This window comes from Scomber scombrus, chromosome 5 (assembly GCF_963691925.1).
Source record: "Scomber scombrus chromosome 5, fScoSco1.1, whole genome shotgun sequence".
Taxonomy (NCBI): Eukaryota; Metazoa; Chordata; class Actinopteri; order Scombriformes; family Scombridae; genus Scomber; species Scomber scombrus.
Genome location: NC_084974.1, coordinates 3,886,416 through 3,903,880, shown reverse-complemented (window position 1 = coordinate 3,903,880; position 17,465 = coordinate 3,886,416). Strand labels below are relative to the sequence as shown.

Below are 17,465 nucleotides of genomic sequence, written 5' to 3'. Positions count from 1 at the left end.
CACACCTATTTTAAGACCAAGAAAAATGAAAAAACACACATGAATAAATAGAACAATTATGAAGTAAAAAACTGATAAATATTTTTAAATGCGTACACGTAGTTGCAAAAAAGATTCTAGTCTCTTCAAAATGATAATGACAGGATGGGCTGCTTGAAGCTGCAGAATCCTAATTATATTTTCTTGGGTCGAAAATTAAATTTAATATTTTAAGTCATTAATAAACTGAAAACGTTTCTGATTCTAAAACAGAATGTACACAGTGGAGCTTAACTTTGACTGAAATGAAAGCAGACATGATGTGATGGGTAATAACAGGCAGAGACACTGACATGATCCCTTTTTTAAAAAAATGTGTTGTAGTCTAAATGCAATTTAAGAGGCTTTTTCAAACCGTATCTAAAGCAATGAATATAACTAATTCAAGCTTTTAGGAACTTTTGTTTAAAAAGTGTTTCTTCACAAATTATCATCTATTAATTTGAGTAAAAAAAAAACCTAGTATATATATATATATATATATATATATATATATATATATATATATAATATCAATATCCTTCAAAAAGTGATGGAGCATCACTGTCTAACACAGTGTCAGCCAGACACGGTGCTGCTGCCTCATTACAGAGATATTTTCCAGTTGACTGTCACTAACAGTATAACGCAATCTTCATATCTTGAAATCATTTTAAACACTGTTGTTGTTCAATACGTCCAATACAATTTAACACTCTGAGCGACGAAGATGAGATGATGAGATAGAACAAGCTAATTAATCCTTATTAAGGGCACTGACAGCTGTTGCGTCTTCACCGCTGGAAGGAAAGAAAAAAAGGGGGCTGTTGTTGTAGCACCGCCTGGCCCCGTAAAGCAAGAGGATTTCTATCAGCCTCCATCAGCAGGGATGGAGGCGAGGCTCTGATGAATGTCAAATTGCGCTCCTCTAACTCCCCCTTAGAGGAATGCTGACAATCACTTGTACTAACAAGTCAGGTAGTATCTCTGACGAAACACTCCGAAACCTTCTCCCTCGGGGGGTGATCTGTACTTGTCCTCTGTGAGAAGGATTGTGGGCTGTGAAAGGAATGGGAGGGAGGGGGTGGGAGATAGAGCGGTACGAGAGAGAGAAAGTATAATAACGCAACAAATGAGGATTAATGAGGACGAATAAGATAGGAAACAGGGGGAGGAAGGAAAACACAGATAGGAGGGGGTGGGGGGTGGGGGGTGGGGGGGGGTGGAACAGGGAGAATAATGAGCTGGATTGAAAAGCAGATGGGAAGATTTTTTTGCTTCCGTACACAAAATGTGACAGTGTGACAGGAGAAGAGAGCGGTAATCAATACACCCGCTGCTCTCAGGAGTAAGAGTATGTTTGTGTGCACACAGGTGAGGTGAAACTGAAGGTCAGCGCTGAGGCCATGAAGACTGACATACTCTGTGGCAATGAAGTGGCCATTGTTCCAGACATGGGCCAAATCGACACAGTGGTCCGCACCCTGCTGGTGCAGGTCAGTAACTGTCACACACGACACCTAAACCTCATTTAAAACCTCAGCAAACACGTATTTAAATACGGAATATAGTATTGCCTTTTTTAATTAAGTGGTTATATTTGTATCAAACTTTATTTGTATATTCAGCTTTCATGCAGGTTAATGTAGTTCAAAGTGCTTCGTAGTTGATTGACAAGCTGATAATAAGACAGAACAAGTGGACAACTTAAAGAAAAGGAACAAAAATGATGAAGGAAACCAAAACAAAAGACAATTTGAGACCGATGCACATGAGAAAATAAGAAGAATAATGTTGTTTTTTAAAAAAGTTTTAGAATTTATAATAAAAATCTAAACTAAAATAAGTGGGAAAAAAAAATCTATAAAGATGTCAGACATATATTCAGTATCTTACATGATGAAGAACAAATTCATTTTCATGAGTTAATTTAATGCATTTTATTTCATAGATATTTCAAGAAAAATCAACAGTTGTCTTCTTCTTCTTTCTTTCTACTTCATTGCAAAGTAGTAGAATACAGTGGTTTTAACCTCTTTTAGACACTGAATTTATGAGGCTGATCACATGGGCAGCCAGTCCAAAATGCACCTATTTCAGTTGGTGCTGTTTGATACCAGTGTAAGCCTTTCTGTCCTGATTTTACAACATAACTTATACAAGATATGTTGATATGCTGATATGCTGATATGTTGATCTGGTTCCTGGTACGGATCTAAGCAGCTATAGAGCCAGATATTTCTCTCAGGAGCTGGAGACCAAAACTGAGTTAAAAGGAAAGTGAATATTAGATTTACATTAATCTGCCAGACAAAAACATGACTCCAAATGAAGCTGGAGTGCAGGATTTAAGTCTCCCCCTTCTGGCAGTGAGAGCAATTACAGAAACAGTTGACACGCTAGTTGACACATTATAGCTCAGCTATAGCCTACACTGTCGCTACTTTTGTGGCTGTAAAACGGTAGATAAATTGTTTAGAGTGTTTAACAACCCCTGGGGAAATGACTCGTTTCACTATCAGAAAACGATCCATTCAGTCAATAACATTTAGAAAGTCTACAAGAGTGGGACGGTTAAATTATTTCATCCCCATTCAAGTTAGCAGGGTGCTAACTCAGCCAGCGGAATCACTGTATCACCACAGATTTAAAAACTGTGTACACTGTTTTTCACAGTGTACAGAGAGCTGTATCTGGCTGTTATAAGCTTAATCAGCATTGTGTTAACTCATTTGGCAAAGGCTGGAATGTAACAGACGTTCATTTATATGTAAAAGTTCCGCACTGCAGGTTTAATGTTGCTTTGTATCTGCTTGATGTGTAAATACGCTGTCTCTGCTGCCCCCAAGTGGCCAAATAAACAGTTAATGCCCATTTAATAAGGAGCAAACACCTCACAATATTGTTAAGGTGTAAAATACAGTCAGAACTTTGTATGTAATGATATGAGATCAGTTTTTACTTTTTGTGATGAGCATCTTTGAACCAGATTGAGTTATTTTATAATGTCCAGATTTTAGAAAATCTAAATAGATTTGAAAGTAAATAGTTACTGCTTTTTAGATCTCATTAGAAGACTAAAACAATGTGTTAAGTTAGGGATGTAGGACAGTGTTGTGGCTCTCAGGCTCTAAACATCTTTAAAAGCAGATGACGAATGTCTAGTGTCATTTTTAAAGAAAGGCTCAGTAGTTTTTTACAGAAGTTGGTCACTGCGCTTTTTAGGAAATGGCACCAAATCAAGAAAAGATTGTACATTTATCAGGGACTATTTTCAGCTGTGGATGAATCCACATTTGGTGATAGAGTCCAAATAAACTCCTGTGTGTTCATGGTAATAAAAGAACATTTCACCCAATCCAACAGTGTGTCTCATTAACATATTTTAACTACGCTTTGTTTCACACACACAATACTTACATTATAAGTAGGTTTTTTAAGCTGTGTGTCTTCATCATCGTTCTCTTTATTTCTCTCCATAAGGCCGAAGGAACACCGCAGTCTGTCAGTCACAACGCTCTCCTCTGTCCTGCAGGTGAGTGTTCTCAAGCATGTGCATCAGCGTCAAGTTGTCTGAAAGCCTCGTGGGGTTTACAGACTCTTTGACCCTCCTAATTCCTCACAACCTGAAAAAGCGGTACGCTCGATCCCGTCTTCAACTGTCGTCTCGTCGTGAGACCCGTCGGCGTCGGGGGGCCAGAGGTTAGGGAGCGACGGATTGATTGATTCTAATTGCGCTCGTTATTGTTGACAAGCCTTTGAGTTTGTCAGATTTGGAGATAAGACAGTCAGGATGAAATGGATGGCTGTAGTAAGTATCCACCATGTCAGAGCTAAAGGATGACAAGTTCTGTGTTGTGTTACATCAAGACAGCGACTCCATCAATTTCACCATGGGCAAAAAACCCTTTAGTCCAAAATACAGCTCTCAAATAAATCAGTCACTTGCCTTTATTTTTTCCTTAATGCATTTATTTAATTCTAAAAAAAAAAAAGGAAAGATATTTCACTAGTTATTATTGTTGTGGGAATGTATTACATTGTACTTGAGAATCACTGATATTTTGTTACTTAATCAGAAGTAACGTGCAAGACTTGTATGCAGTTAACAAGATGATAAGCAGAAAAACATGTTATGATTGGTCAATGTAAATAGTGTTTTCTATAGAAAAAGACTTAAGCTTGCTTCTTTTTAACTTTCTGTGTTTCCAGAGGGGCCAGTGGAGAAGAAAATCTCTCTTCTGATGCCGGAGATGTTTGTTGCTGGATCTGCCAGGGCCTCTGTCTCTGTACTGGGTCAGTCACTCTACATGTTAACACGGTTCAAGACTCCGCATCAGTACTTAACTATAAAAATCCTTAAATGTCGGTGCCGTGTTTGCATCCGCAGGTGACCTGATGGGCCGGGCCATGAAGAACCTGGACAGGCTCCTGGCCATGCCGTACGGCTGCGGGGAGCAGAACATGGTGCTCTTCGCTCCAAACATTTTCATTCTCAACTACCTGAAAAGCACCAATCAGCTGACCACAGAGATTCAGGACAAGGCAACACGCTTCCTGGAAAGCGGTAAATCCTGATGGTGTTCCTGTATCATCTCAATACAAGAGACTGTCAAAGATGGATGAAGATCTGGAAAATATCACAGATCACATAACTTTAACTTAAAAAGAACTTAAGAACTTTCAGACATTTATGGTGCAGCAATGCTGAAGAAGCTTGTGATATTAATACTTCAAGTGAGGAAGGATCATTTGAAGGTAATTTCTCTTTATTTTCTTCTTATTTTTGTGTGTGTTTCTTGTAGGATATCAGCGGGAGCTCACCTACAAGCATGACGACGGCTCTTACAGTGCCTTCGGGAAGAATGATGAGTCTGGAAACACCTGGTCAGTAACATGAATGAGTGGATGCTGCTCAGCGTTAGATAATGAAAGGTTGTAATAACAGTTACATTTCATTTAAAGAAGAAGAAGTTTGATACATTTTACAAGAAAAAAACAAGTGAGGACCAAAGTGAGTCAGTTAATAGCTTCTATAAGAACATCTTTAGCTTCATATGGTAATTGTTATAGTGTATTACATGAATAACTTATCTATTATTATTTCATAAAAGCCCAACTACTGCTAACATTTAGATGTCTAATAATGTACAAACTGAAAAATCACTGTCTGTCACTTTACTTCCACATCTGTTACTCAAACTTCTAAATAAACCTATAAATACCAAAATAATAAAAATGTCTTTATGATGATGTAACACATCATGATATATTGCTGTTGCATCAGTGGTTATAGAACACTGTAAAGTATTTACAGCTTTTCTGTTAATTTTCAGCTCAAATCTCACACTTGATTTTAATGAAAGGACACGCAGACACAGTGGAATGTAGAGACACACACACACACACACTATGTCCTCTCTGCCGTTTGGCACCAGACAGCATCCTAATAATTTACTTTGTGAGGAACCTGCCAGAAAATATTAATATTAGCTTTGAATGGGCTTAAAGCTCAGTGCCTCAGGGGGATTTAACAAACCCTCTGCTGTTTTGAAAGGATGCTGGGCAGTTTGGCAGTTGGTGAGTGTGTGTGTGGGTGTGTGTTTGTGGTTAGTAGAAACTAGGGCTCTCAAGTGTTCAATTACATTAAAATTCCAACAGAAGATTGGATGAAATTGTCCAAATCCCTTGAAATATCAGCGCTTTAGTGAGAGCAGTTATGTGGAACTTTGGGGAAAGAGGACTTTCATTTAAGTCTCAAAGGGAGAAATACAATATAGTTTTTACATAAAAGCTGCACTAATCAAAAATGACTCTGTAATGGTAAAAAAAAAAAAGCTATTGTCACCTCAGTCAAGCTTTTCAGCCTCTTTTCTCTCATTGTTTTAATTTTACTGCCCACAATCCAGGTACATTTTTCAGGAGTTGGCATTGATGTGACATTTTTTGATAAGCAAGAAAAAAAGCATTTCTGATTCGAGTCAATCAATCAAAATAATAGTAACAACAGTACTGAGGTTTATTTAGCCACTTTAGTCTTATTAAATATATCAAATATTATTATATTAAATATTCAATTCAATTCAATCTTTATTTACATAACACCATCTCACAGCAAAAGTCATCTCAAGGGTCTTTTATATAGAGCTTGGCGACAGAGGCAAGGAACCCCCTTAAAATATCAACAAGAGTTAATCATAGTGGACTCTTCACTGCATCCAGGATGATACTGATCACAATGTTACACAATACATGCAGAGTGAGTTATTATTTGTATAACTGGCTTCCTTCAGCATTACGTCTGACACACGAGGATGTGTTATTTAAAAAATAATGGATGCCAATACTTAACTTTGCGATCAACAGGCATTGCCGCCTCTGTATCGGCTCCAGCTGTCTTCGGTGTGTTGAGCTCATGTGCGGCTCGGATGGTGTCGAGTTGTGTTGTGGATGCGGCTCAGGCATAGCGCTCCATGTTAGTGTGAGACAGAGGGCTGTTGTGTAATTGTCCTGTGGCCGGGTTCATTTCAGGGTTACCAACACAGGCGCACATGGTTAGATCTGTTAGATCTGTGTGTTTTCTGTATATTACCCTCTAGGCTGACCTCTTTTGTGATGAAGTCCTTTGGTGGGGCGAGACCATACATCTTTGTGGATAAGCAGCACATTAAAGATGCCAGGAGGTGGCTGTCCAAACACCAGCGGCCCAACGGATGCATCAGATCTGTTGGGAAACTCTTCCACAACGGCATGAAGGTAATGAGATGAGAATGAATGTTGACATGTCAGGTGGGAGGATCAGGACTGAACAACACTTGGCAGTGTGGTGGTTAAGTGTTCTGCGCGGGTGAAAATTTTTCCCCATAAGACACTTAGGATTAAGTCAGTGTGAGCGATTAGCATAGAGAAGAGTTTCAGAGAGCTGCGAGTGAGAGCGGAGATTGCCCAGGGCGTACACACACACACACACACACACACACACACACACACACACACACACTCAGAGGAAATATCCTGTATGGGTTATTTTCTGGCTGTTCGTTATCAAACTACAGCACTTCCTGAGGAAGACTGATACCAATAAGGCCTGACAACTGTGTTAGTGAGGAGCTGAACACACACACACACACACACACACACACACACACACACACACACACACACACACACACACACACACACACACACACACACACACACACACACACAGAGTTAAGGCTGGGCAAACCAATCAGTCTAAAAATGCATTCAGTGTCACAAAGGAATCATTCTGCTGCTACATCAGCTGATCCATCACAGTTAGTATAAAGTCTGGCCTCGCTGTGACTTCATGACTTTCTGGTGCACCCGTGTGTGTGTGTGCCTGAGTTTAAGTGGGCAGCAAAACTAAAAAGCATAAAGTGAAGCTGTGAACTTGTTTTCTGATCCTTCCTGGTGCGTGTCTCATCAGGGAGGAGTGAGTGACGATGTGTCCCTGACAGCTTACATCACTGCCGCCATGCTGGAGCTGGACACCAACGCCACGGTGAGTCTGACACCGACTGACCTTTCAACGTGTCATCAAATGAATGAACATGCGAGCCATTATACTGTTACTACAAAAAACAGGAAATACTATGTAAATATCTGTGTTATTAATTCACAACCCTTTACTTATAATGACATTTAGTTTCATTGGAAGGGATCTGGTTGTATTCAATGTTTTTAGTTTACAGGTGAAAATGTACAAATCTTTCCAGAGTTGTTGATAAGTTGATAATTCATGTAAGACAGTTAATGTGGGAAATATTGAGTTAAAAGAATATCAGGGATTTTCATTTACATAGTACATTTTATTTCAGTACATAATAATTCAGATGTTAAAATGCATTCTATGGTGTTTAATTATCCATAATGCACCAGGGGGTGGAATAAAAACAAGAAGAAGAAGAGTTAGCGCTAACTGGTTTTGTTAGCAGTCAAGCTGTATAGCCTCTGTTGCCACGAGCTAATGCTAGGCTTTTCTTCTATTCACTAAACAAGCATGTCTGATTTTAAATCCAGAGTCTCGTCTGGTCATTTTTGAAGATCAACATAGAGGTCAACAGGGATTATAATGTAAAGTGTGATAGAAAGCTGTGTTATGAGGAGGACACATTTAGGAGTATTGAGTGTGTCAGTTTTTAGTCTGATTGACACAATGTAATGAGCTTAAGATTTCATTAGAGATTAGAAGAGTAATAATGAGTGAATTCAATAACTTTCACTGCTGCTTTTTTAGAGGTTATAACACATGTTCCTTGTGTGTGCAGCTGTACATGACTAATAGTCTCACTTTGGGCTGCATTTAACTGAAGAGTTCTTGTAAAAGTTGCCTTGCTCAGAAGCATAAAGCAAGTCATTTTGAGAGTCCTGCATACGATCTCATCAGTGTGTTTGTGTTTGCCTTTGTGTCTTGACAGGACCCCGTCGTCCAGAGGTGTCTGAGCTGTCTCAAAGCAGCGCTGGAAGGCCAGATGGACAACCTGTACACCACGGCCCTGCTGTCCTACACCTTCACTCTAGCTGGAGACGAGGAGATGAGGAGCAAACTCATCAACTACCTGCACCGGCAGTCCAGCACAGAGGGTACGACAGCCTCGGCAGCGTTTCACTGACACCTAGCAGCGTGAACGCTGACGTTAATTGGCACTAATTGGGTCCCGCTTCATAGCGGCCTTGTGTACAGTCGATGAATTCTGTCATGCTACATCAGAGTTTACAAGGTGCTGCTTCATGTTATCAGATATCATTCATCAAAGAAAATGAATATGAAGGCCTGCAGTAGAGCCTTGCTGTTGTGGATGACCTGCATACGCTTATTAAATATCAAATCCAAAGAGTATCTATATACATTTAGAGCTCAGATAAGACAAAGATGTAAAAGGAAAGATAAGAAAATCTAGGATGGAAAACATAAATGCACTATCTTATCACACCACACACACACACACGTTATATCATTTATAAATGACTTGGATGAAAAATGGATGAAAAACATCCTTCAATCATATTTTTTGCTTTTTTCAGAGACATTCTAGGAAAATAAATCATTTTTAAAAAGTTCGAAGTAGAGTTTGGAATATTAGTTAGACTGGCAACAGAAACTCAGTGTGAGGCATTTCAAATAGAGAGGGGAGTTTAGTATCTGCTTTGAAACCTAGAGCTAAACTGTGAGATTGAAACCTGCTCTTTCATAAATGAACCAGTGTGGAAATGTGTAGACTGTGTAGGCCTTTATATGTACCCACAAATTAAACTCTGCATAAATTCTAAGATCGTGATTGCTTAACTTTTTCTAATGAGCGGCTCCACTGTCCTGATTGGCAGGGGGCTCTCTTCACTGGAACAGAGCAGAGGCTTCTGGGAAAGGCCTGGACTCTCTGGAGGTGGAGATGACCTCCTACGTGCTGCTGGCTCTGCTCTCTGGTCCGGCCTTGCCAGAATTCGATTTGGACTACTCATCTAGCATCGTCCGCTGGCTGGCTCAGCAGCAGAACCCTTACGGCGGTTTCTCTTCCACACAGGTAGGCGCGGCCGCTCGCTGCCGTTTCTCACAGGAAGCCTTTTAACTCTGAACGGACTCTACTGACTCCGCTAACCTCCGTGCTCCCTCAGGACACCGTGGTTGCCCTTCAGGCGCTGGCCAAGTACGGAGCCGCCACCTACAGCGACGGGGGCAGCACCACGGTGACGGTGACGTCGTTAGGAGGCCTGGACAAAGAGTTTAAGGTGGATCAGAGCAACAGACTGCTGTACCAGGAGGAGAGGCTGAGCGACGTCCCTGGAGAGTACACCATCACAGCACAGGGACAGGGCTGTGTGCTGGCACAGGTACGCTCTGTCACTGCACAATGGAACAAGAGAACACAGAATAGGACAGTTAAAAACACCATTACTGATAAGATGTTTGTGGTGAGAATGAGTCCAATATTATCACTTAGAAAAAAGGTCATTACATATTGATACACATGAATAAAAACACAGTAATACGTATTTATGTATAGTTTTATATATTTTCTCTTTAGTTTTATAAGTTTAAAAAAACATTTTTTTATTAAAAATAAATACAATTTCAAAGACTTTACATGTTCAAACTGTTATCAGTAACAGCTATTATGAAATAGCTCCAGGCTTTGAAGCTAATTTGACATAGTGGCCAAACTATGTAATTACATCATGTGATGCTAGTGGGCCCAAAAAGACTTTTTCCCATAGACTTACATCGTGAAAGAGACTTATGTAAGTCAGTGGATACATTTTTCTGAGCGTCACAAATCCAGCGACTTGTTTTACTCCGAGAATTTGATCCGTTCAGTCCGATCAACACTTTGAAAATCCAGAAGAGCCGCTAGTACGCTCACTCCATGGGTCCAGTGATGCAGAAGCAAAGTGGAAGAGGAAGAACCTAGACGAACATTTTTCGAATTAAGAATGACAACAGTGTGTATATGAATAAAATGCAGTTTTAAGACGGACTATAAACTTTATTGATCAAGTTAAACCTGAACATTTGTGTATTAGGATGTATTATCATTAGTATGTGTGTGTCAGTGTTGTGTTACACACTTTCTTCGCCGACGACTGTGTGATGTGAGATCAGATATTGACGAGTCGTCTCCCCCGCAGATCTCCATGCATTACAACGTCCCCCCTCCCCCCGACTTCTCCGCCTTCAACATTTCAACCAACACCATGGCCAAGTGCAACACCAGCAGGCCACAACTCATCCTCTTTGTGCACGTCAGGTACTGTGTGTGTGTGTGTGTGTCTGTGTGCGCACCGATACCACACTGGCTGATCACGTTATATTGTTGACCTGAAATAATGATGAGATATCTTTGATTTGCCTTCAAGCCAGGTTGAGCAGGTTGTATTATTGATGTTGTTTTTGAGTTTTTACTGGAAAAGGAATGTTAATCTTAGTGGAGGTGTTGTATCAGCCACAGTACAGCGCAGATCATACAAATATCTGCTTCAAAAACATAGTCTCTGGAAACTATTTAACCATTTAAATATCCCAAAAAAGACATAAATAATGACTTTGAGCTTTGAGATGATTCTCCCATGAAGCAGACATATATTGTAGTGAGTGAACAGTTGGTTAGTCCTTATTTCCACACTCATATTTTAACTTAATATTTATATTTATTGCAATTTCAGTTTTTTTTTTTTTTACTGTTAGATCAGATGTCAGTTTCCTCTCATTAGGATTTAAAGTCCTCCTCCACTCAAAAATGTGTTTCTCTTATTGTTACTTGGGTTTAATATTTGAGCTTCTATGTACAGAGTTTGCTTCACAGCATACAGCATGTTTCTTTGAGCTCACCTTAAATCTCTGTCAAACACCTGGATGTACAGGATCATTTAGTGACGTCACAACTAGTTAAGAAGCCAATCACAGTCCAGTATGTAACTAACACAAGTGTGATGTGGACACTTGAAGTCTCCAGGGCACAAACACTGAGAATGGACTTGTGTCCAACAGTTAAACATCTGAAAAGAACATTAATTGCATATTAATAGTTTGAATCTTCAGCGAGACAGAAGATGTCATTTTAAAGGTGCAGCTTGTAGGATTTAATGCCATCTAGTGGTGAGATTGCAGACTGCAAGCAACTGAATACCGCTCTCCTCACCCTCCCCTGCCTTGCGTCTGTTCCACTAGATCAGGGGTTGGGAACCTGGGGCTCGCGAGCCACCACCGGCTCTTTTGCTGCACGGCCGGGGCTCTCGGACGAAATGGGTTGGCGAAAAAAAACAACAACTTGCAAATAAAGGGATAAGCATAGGCCTAGAGGAAGGCTAAAACAACAGTCAATACTACTTATATTAAAATGACATGGCTTCGTGGCAAATACGTAGGTCTATCTGAGAAATTTAATTTCACTTTCCACCTCATTTGACTCCGTAAACATAGCCTGCACAATATTGTTACATTTTCGGCTCGTTACCATGACAACATCAAACAAAATCACAGATTTCACTCCATTTCCATCAACAAGAACAGTGTTGCCAACCTGGCGACTTTCTCGCTAAATCTGGCGACTTTCCAAATCCTCTCAGCGACTTTTTTTCTCAAAAGCGACTAGCGACAAATCTACCAACTTTTTGTGGTGTTATTGGAGACTTTTCTGGTGTTGTGGAGACTCTGAAGTGAAAGCACGTATCACTCTGCAGTTACTGTCTTCAACAAGCTGCGGGTGCTACCGTGAGCCCCTCCCCCGTCCCAAAGCACTCACAGGCGGTCAGGTTCACAGTAGCCTCGTGCAGCAGACACAGCTGCAGTCAGAGCAGAGAGGAGACCCACACCACTCCGCGTCCAGACTGCAAATGAATTGCACAATTCCCCCCCGCATTACAGTCTTTTGATTAAATTTGGCTCTTCTGACATTTAAAAAAAAAAAAAAAGGTAAAAGTGGCTCTCCAGGAAAAAAGGTTCCCGACCCCTGCACTAGATGATAGTACATTTTAAACACTGTAAGGCTTTTTAACTGTGTAATTATTATTTTTTGGCTTTTTGACAAACACATATAATAATCTAAACAAAGTATTTGTATGTCTTCAAACGTGTGTGGAGGGGGTCTTTAATATATGTTTAACAGTATTAGAACATGTGTAAAATATGCAGTTTAACATAAAGTTTCAGTGAAGATACTGAATATTTCCATCACTGACTGTATTTGTACTACAATAACAGGTTTTAGTTATTTTGACAGTGTGCTGCTGTAAGAAAAAGACATAGAAATCCAACTTTACAAAACAGCTGAAGGTGAAGCCAACGTGTATACGTGTGTGTTTGTGTGTGTGTGTGTTTGCAGGTACCAGGGCAGGAGAGAGGAAACTAACATGGTCATCATCAACATCAAACTCCTGTCAGGATACATTCTGGACAAGAGCTCTCTGAAGCTGGTGAGTTCAACTACTCTCATCTTGTTTGTCTGTGTTTTTATATATATGAGTATACTGATGGCAGTCTGTGTTTGTGCTTTGCAGCTGAAGAGCGACCTGTCAGTGAAGCGTGTGGACGTGGAGGAGGGATTCATCAACATCTACTTAGATGGGGTAAGAAGCAGCTCTTACTTCTCTCTTATGTGAGTAAAGCTGGACAGACTGTCACTGGTTGTCCTGTGGTGTTTGTTCGCAGCTGAAGAAAGATGAAGAAAAGATATACAGCGTGACACTAGAGGAGGACGTGCAGGTCAGGAACCTGAAACCAGCTGTGGTCAAAGTGTACGATTACTACCAAACAAGTAAGAAGAACCTCATCAAGTTGTAAATATTAAGTTCTATGTGTTGTTTCTGTTTAATTCTAATGTGTTTGTGATCATGTTTGCAGGTGATGAGGCGGTCACTGACTACACCTCCCCCTGTGCAGAGAGTACGTAACATTTTCTTCATAACCACCTTATTTTATTCATACCACATTCAGAGTTTCATCACAACACTGTGGGCCAAATGTACTAAAGGTTTGTGAGGTTTTGTGCAGGTTAAATGGAAGAAAAGCAGCAGCGTGTTTGGGCTCATGTTCAGATAGATTTATTATAAGGTGTTCCTGTTCAGAGACACAAAATATGCTTCTGATGTTTTACTGTGGCAGGAAAAAGCTTCAGGTATATGAATATCTGGGAGAAACAGATGTGGAATCAAAAATTTGAGAAAAAAAACAAACATTTGAGGTTCCAAAAGTAACTCCTCTTCAACCAATAATCCAAGTTCAACATCAGACACATGCCACAAACTGCACTTTACACAAAGCACATGAACCACAGCTGAGCTCCTATACAGCTGTGTTCTCAGTCAATATCCTGCTGTATTAAAAAGATGCACCACTGATGGTAATATGTGACAGGATTAGTCAATATTCCCTGCTGTGTAGTTCTGAAGCAATAATTCTAAAGAAAATGGAATGAACAGAAATATCAGCTAAATTATAAGACTGTTGTTTTTTTTCCTTCCCAAATTTCTCAAGCAGTGAGAGTGAAAACGTAAAGTGTGTGTGTGTGTGTGTGTGTGTGTGTGTGTGTGTGTGTGTGTGTGTGTGTGTGTGTGTGTGTGTGTGTGTGTGTGTGTGTGTGTGTGTGTGTGTGTGTGTGTGTGTGTGTGTGTGTGTGTGTGTGTGTGTGTGTGTGTGTGTGTGTGTGTGTGTGTGTGTGTGTGTGTGTGTGTGTGTGTGTGTGTGTGTGTGTGTGTGTGTGTGTGTGTGTGTGTGTGTGTGTGTGTGTGTGTGTGTGTGTTGCAGATCATTGAACAGTGTGTTCTCTCTTGCAGGTGACACCATCAACGAGCTGTAAAATCCTGCAGAGCCGTAAGTGACTGGACTTCTTTCACGTTCCCGCCTGGAAGAATCGCTGCGTCAAAGAAACATCCTGATGTTTATTTTCTTCTTCTTAGACTGTGTCTTAGATTTTTCTTCTTTTATTTTTTACAGCTTTAAACTTTTTAGTCGTGTTATAATGTGAGTGAGTCCCACTTTTTGTGTAATTTTAGGACAAAATGTTTACTTTTTTTTGTGATTGTCTTGTTGCTGTTACATGCTAGGCTCGCCCCCCACTTCCTCCCCCCTCCTCCTCCTTTCAGTGAGTGTCAGTAATGTAGCAATAACCAGTCTGCGTTCAGTAATCACTGCTGCGTCTCTCTCAACACTGGAACCTTCATTCTTTTTAACCCGCCGAGCTCAAGAAACAGACGAAAGACTCTGTTACAGTTCTGTTTTTATTAGATTTGACAAAATCCATATAATTCATACGTGAAGGTGACGCATGAGACATACAGGGTACCAATAACACAGTATGGTCTGAGTATTGATTGACTGTGAGTGTCTGTGTGTGTGTGTGAAACAGGATCTATTTTCTAGAAAAACAAGTCTCACGAGTGCTAGGTGAATTATTGTGTGTGTGTTTATGTGTGTGTGTGCAGATGTGTGTGTGTGTGTGTGTTCTGCTGTACCAGTAAAAAAAGAAAAAGGTAGATTGATACATCACTACCATACAATTTGAAATGTAACTGACAATAAAATTTTCTAAAATGACAAAAATAAGTAAAAACTGTACTTCTTTTTCATACCGTTTCATTTTCAATAGTATTTTTTTCATTTAGGCATCCTCTTTACAGTATATTTAGTTTCCTTTCTTTTCAACATAGATAACAACAGTAATGTATATACCATCTACTATCAACAGACATGATTTAACAGCCTTGCCAGTGTTGAATAGTTTGGTTTGCACATGTTCAATGTGCAGGGGGAGTAAAAGGCAAGGGGGACATAATATATTAAGGTCTTTTAACTAGTCTTCTACTTCTTTTTTTCTTTTCTTTTTTAAAAGAAGTAAACATGTCACTATCTCAGGCACCACGACCATAAATTATCATCACTTGACCGACATGAAACTAAACAACAGTTCCACATGCTCCGAATATCACAGCGTAGTTTGTCGTCCTCTCTGCTCCCCGCGGGAAACAGTTCAACTAAACTAAACAACAAAAAGTCCTCCGTTATCCGTTATCCGTTAACTACAAACCGTCACGTTCACGGTTTAGATGAATAGATTCACAATGTGACGATGGACACGCCCGAGCACTTTACAGTCTGTTTTTAAAGCTCAAGACTTTTCTTTATCAGTCCTCATGCGTTCAGGCCTCAGGTCACAGCGGGGATTCACCCTCCACTACTGAATGTACAAAATATCACACACATTTTTTCTTGAGTTGAAGTTTCCAAAATCAAAATTTCAGCTGGTTTTTGAGATTGAAATTCCTGTTTTCTGATTGGTGCATGTGTAAGGGAGAATTTAGGAAGACAGATTTTTTTTTTTTTTAAAAAGGCGTAAATCAAAGCAGCAGAGGCAAAGATATTTCAACTTAAAGTCCCTCTTTTGGGTCAGGATCACTAGATACTACAATTCCCATGATGCCAACAACTTTAAAAGTCCCTGCCCCGAGTTGTGAAGCAGGCTTTCTGTTATGAACTGGTAGTAACTCTTTGACATATGTGCAATAATATGTTCAATAAAAAGACAAAAAAAAAAAAGTATTCAAGCTCAAGCCAGGATAACCCTGAAGTCCTGGAGAAGACATTTAAAAACAAGCTATGATTTCCCCCCACGATTACTAGAATGACTGACATGTAAAAGAAATGCAAATTCAGATTTAAGTGACGACAGTAAACCAGCTGATCCCCAGTGTGCTCCGAGCCTTTAGGCGGGCGTCCTCATTGTGAAGTAGAAAACATGCAGATCTGTCCACACACTGCATTACAGTTCAGACACAAACCAAAATGCATTCATACGATCGTAGCCTTCCAGCGAGGCTGTGTTTGGACTCATCAGTAACACACAGTCAAGGCACAGTTCTGAATTGCATTAGTCCGTATTTGTTGATCCTGCGTGGTCCTGTGTCCATGTGGTCTCTCTATCTCTCTCTCTCTCTCTCTGCAGCGCCCCCTTGTGGCTGTGGCTTTAGGCTGGCAGTGACGATGGCTGCTTCCCCCGCTGTGTATTCACATCATCATGTTAGCTAAAGCCTTACTTGGCAAATAGATGAGTTTGTGTCTATTGTTGGCAACATGACGGCAATATTCAGACAGTGAGATATTCACGTTCACATTTTCACAAGTACACTGAAGATATGGCAGCTATGGTTCAACCAATATACAGATTTATATCATCACATCACTGACCTCGCTGACTAGCTGCTTAAAAAAACCAATTGATCAAGTTTTAAAAAAAATTAAATTTGTTCATTTATTATTTGTTAATTGTGGGAAATGTATTTTTTTTTAGCGTCTTACCCCCGACTTATATGAAAAGATTCATCATCATTTAATATGTATCTAGCACAGAGATTTGGGAGGTTTGGGGTGGGTCAGGCTGATAGAAAATACCTCATAAAAAGGAAGAAAAAAATACAGATAAAAGTACTTGAAGTCATAAATCAAGTGAATTTCCACACTCATTCCCAATAGTTTGGTAGGAACAACTGTCATGTCTGCGTGCTAAATATGAAGCTACAAAACAATTAGCTTAGGCTAGCATAGAAACTGAAAACAGAAGAGAAAAGCTAGCTTGACTCTGTCCAAAAGTAAGCTAGTAAGCTATTGGTATGTTCCAGTTCAAGCATTTGGAAGTAGGAATTTCCCAAGATATTTGGAGTTCCCAATTGTAAATTTAGTAATATCCTGTTTATTAGCAGTTTTGTCTTATTTGTGTCTCATTAAAACAGTCGTACACACAGCACTGTCCAACTTCTCTCTGTGGACATGTTGCTATGGTGTTTGTATGCCTAAAATACATGTTTATCACCTGGTATTGCTATCAATGGCTAACTGGGCTAGAATTGGTTTCTGACTTCTAAACTGGATTCAAACTGGGGTGTGACATCATTCCCAGCTCCTACTTCCAGGTTCCGAGGTAAATGGAACGCAGCATTTA

General features: G+C 39.9%; 1 protein-coding gene across 2 annotated transcripts in view; it reads left to right on the top strand.

The window, feature by feature from the left end:
• LOC133980307 (alpha-2-macroglobulin) overlaps positions 1-15,847 on the top strand; it is a 31,861-nt gene extending 16,014 nt beyond the window's left edge. For both annotated transcript variants that reach the window (XM_062418990.1, XM_062418991.1), the window contains exons 21-36: positions 1,393-1,514; positions 3,502-3,553; positions 4,231-4,314; positions 4,409-4,585; positions 4,824-4,905; positions 6,618-6,774; positions 7,469-7,543; positions 8,460-8,625; positions 9,367-9,563; positions 9,655-9,870; positions 10,666-10,784; positions 12,858-12,948; positions 13,033-13,101; positions 13,184-13,289; positions 13,376-13,417; positions 14,308-15,847. In XM_062418990.1, coding sequence (XP_062274974.1) covers positions 1,393-1,514; positions 3,502-3,553; positions 4,231-4,314; positions 4,409-4,585; positions 4,824-4,905; positions 6,618-6,774; positions 7,469-7,543; positions 8,460-8,625; positions 9,367-9,563; positions 9,655-9,870; positions 10,666-10,784; positions 12,858-12,948; positions 13,033-13,101; positions 13,184-13,289; positions 13,376-13,417; positions 14,308-14,330 — 1,778 coding nt within the window. In that variant the 3' untranslated portion in view covers positions 14,331-15,847. The remainder of the gene's footprint in view (positions 1-1,392; positions 1,515-3,501; positions 3,554-4,230; positions 4,315-4,408; positions 4,586-4,823; positions 4,906-6,617; positions 6,775-7,468; positions 7,544-8,459; positions 8,626-9,366; positions 9,564-9,654; positions 9,871-10,665; positions 10,785-12,857; positions 12,949-13,032; positions 13,102-13,183; positions 13,290-13,375; positions 13,418-14,307) is intronic.
• The last annotated feature ends 1,618 nt before the right edge of the window (positions 15,848-17,465 follow it).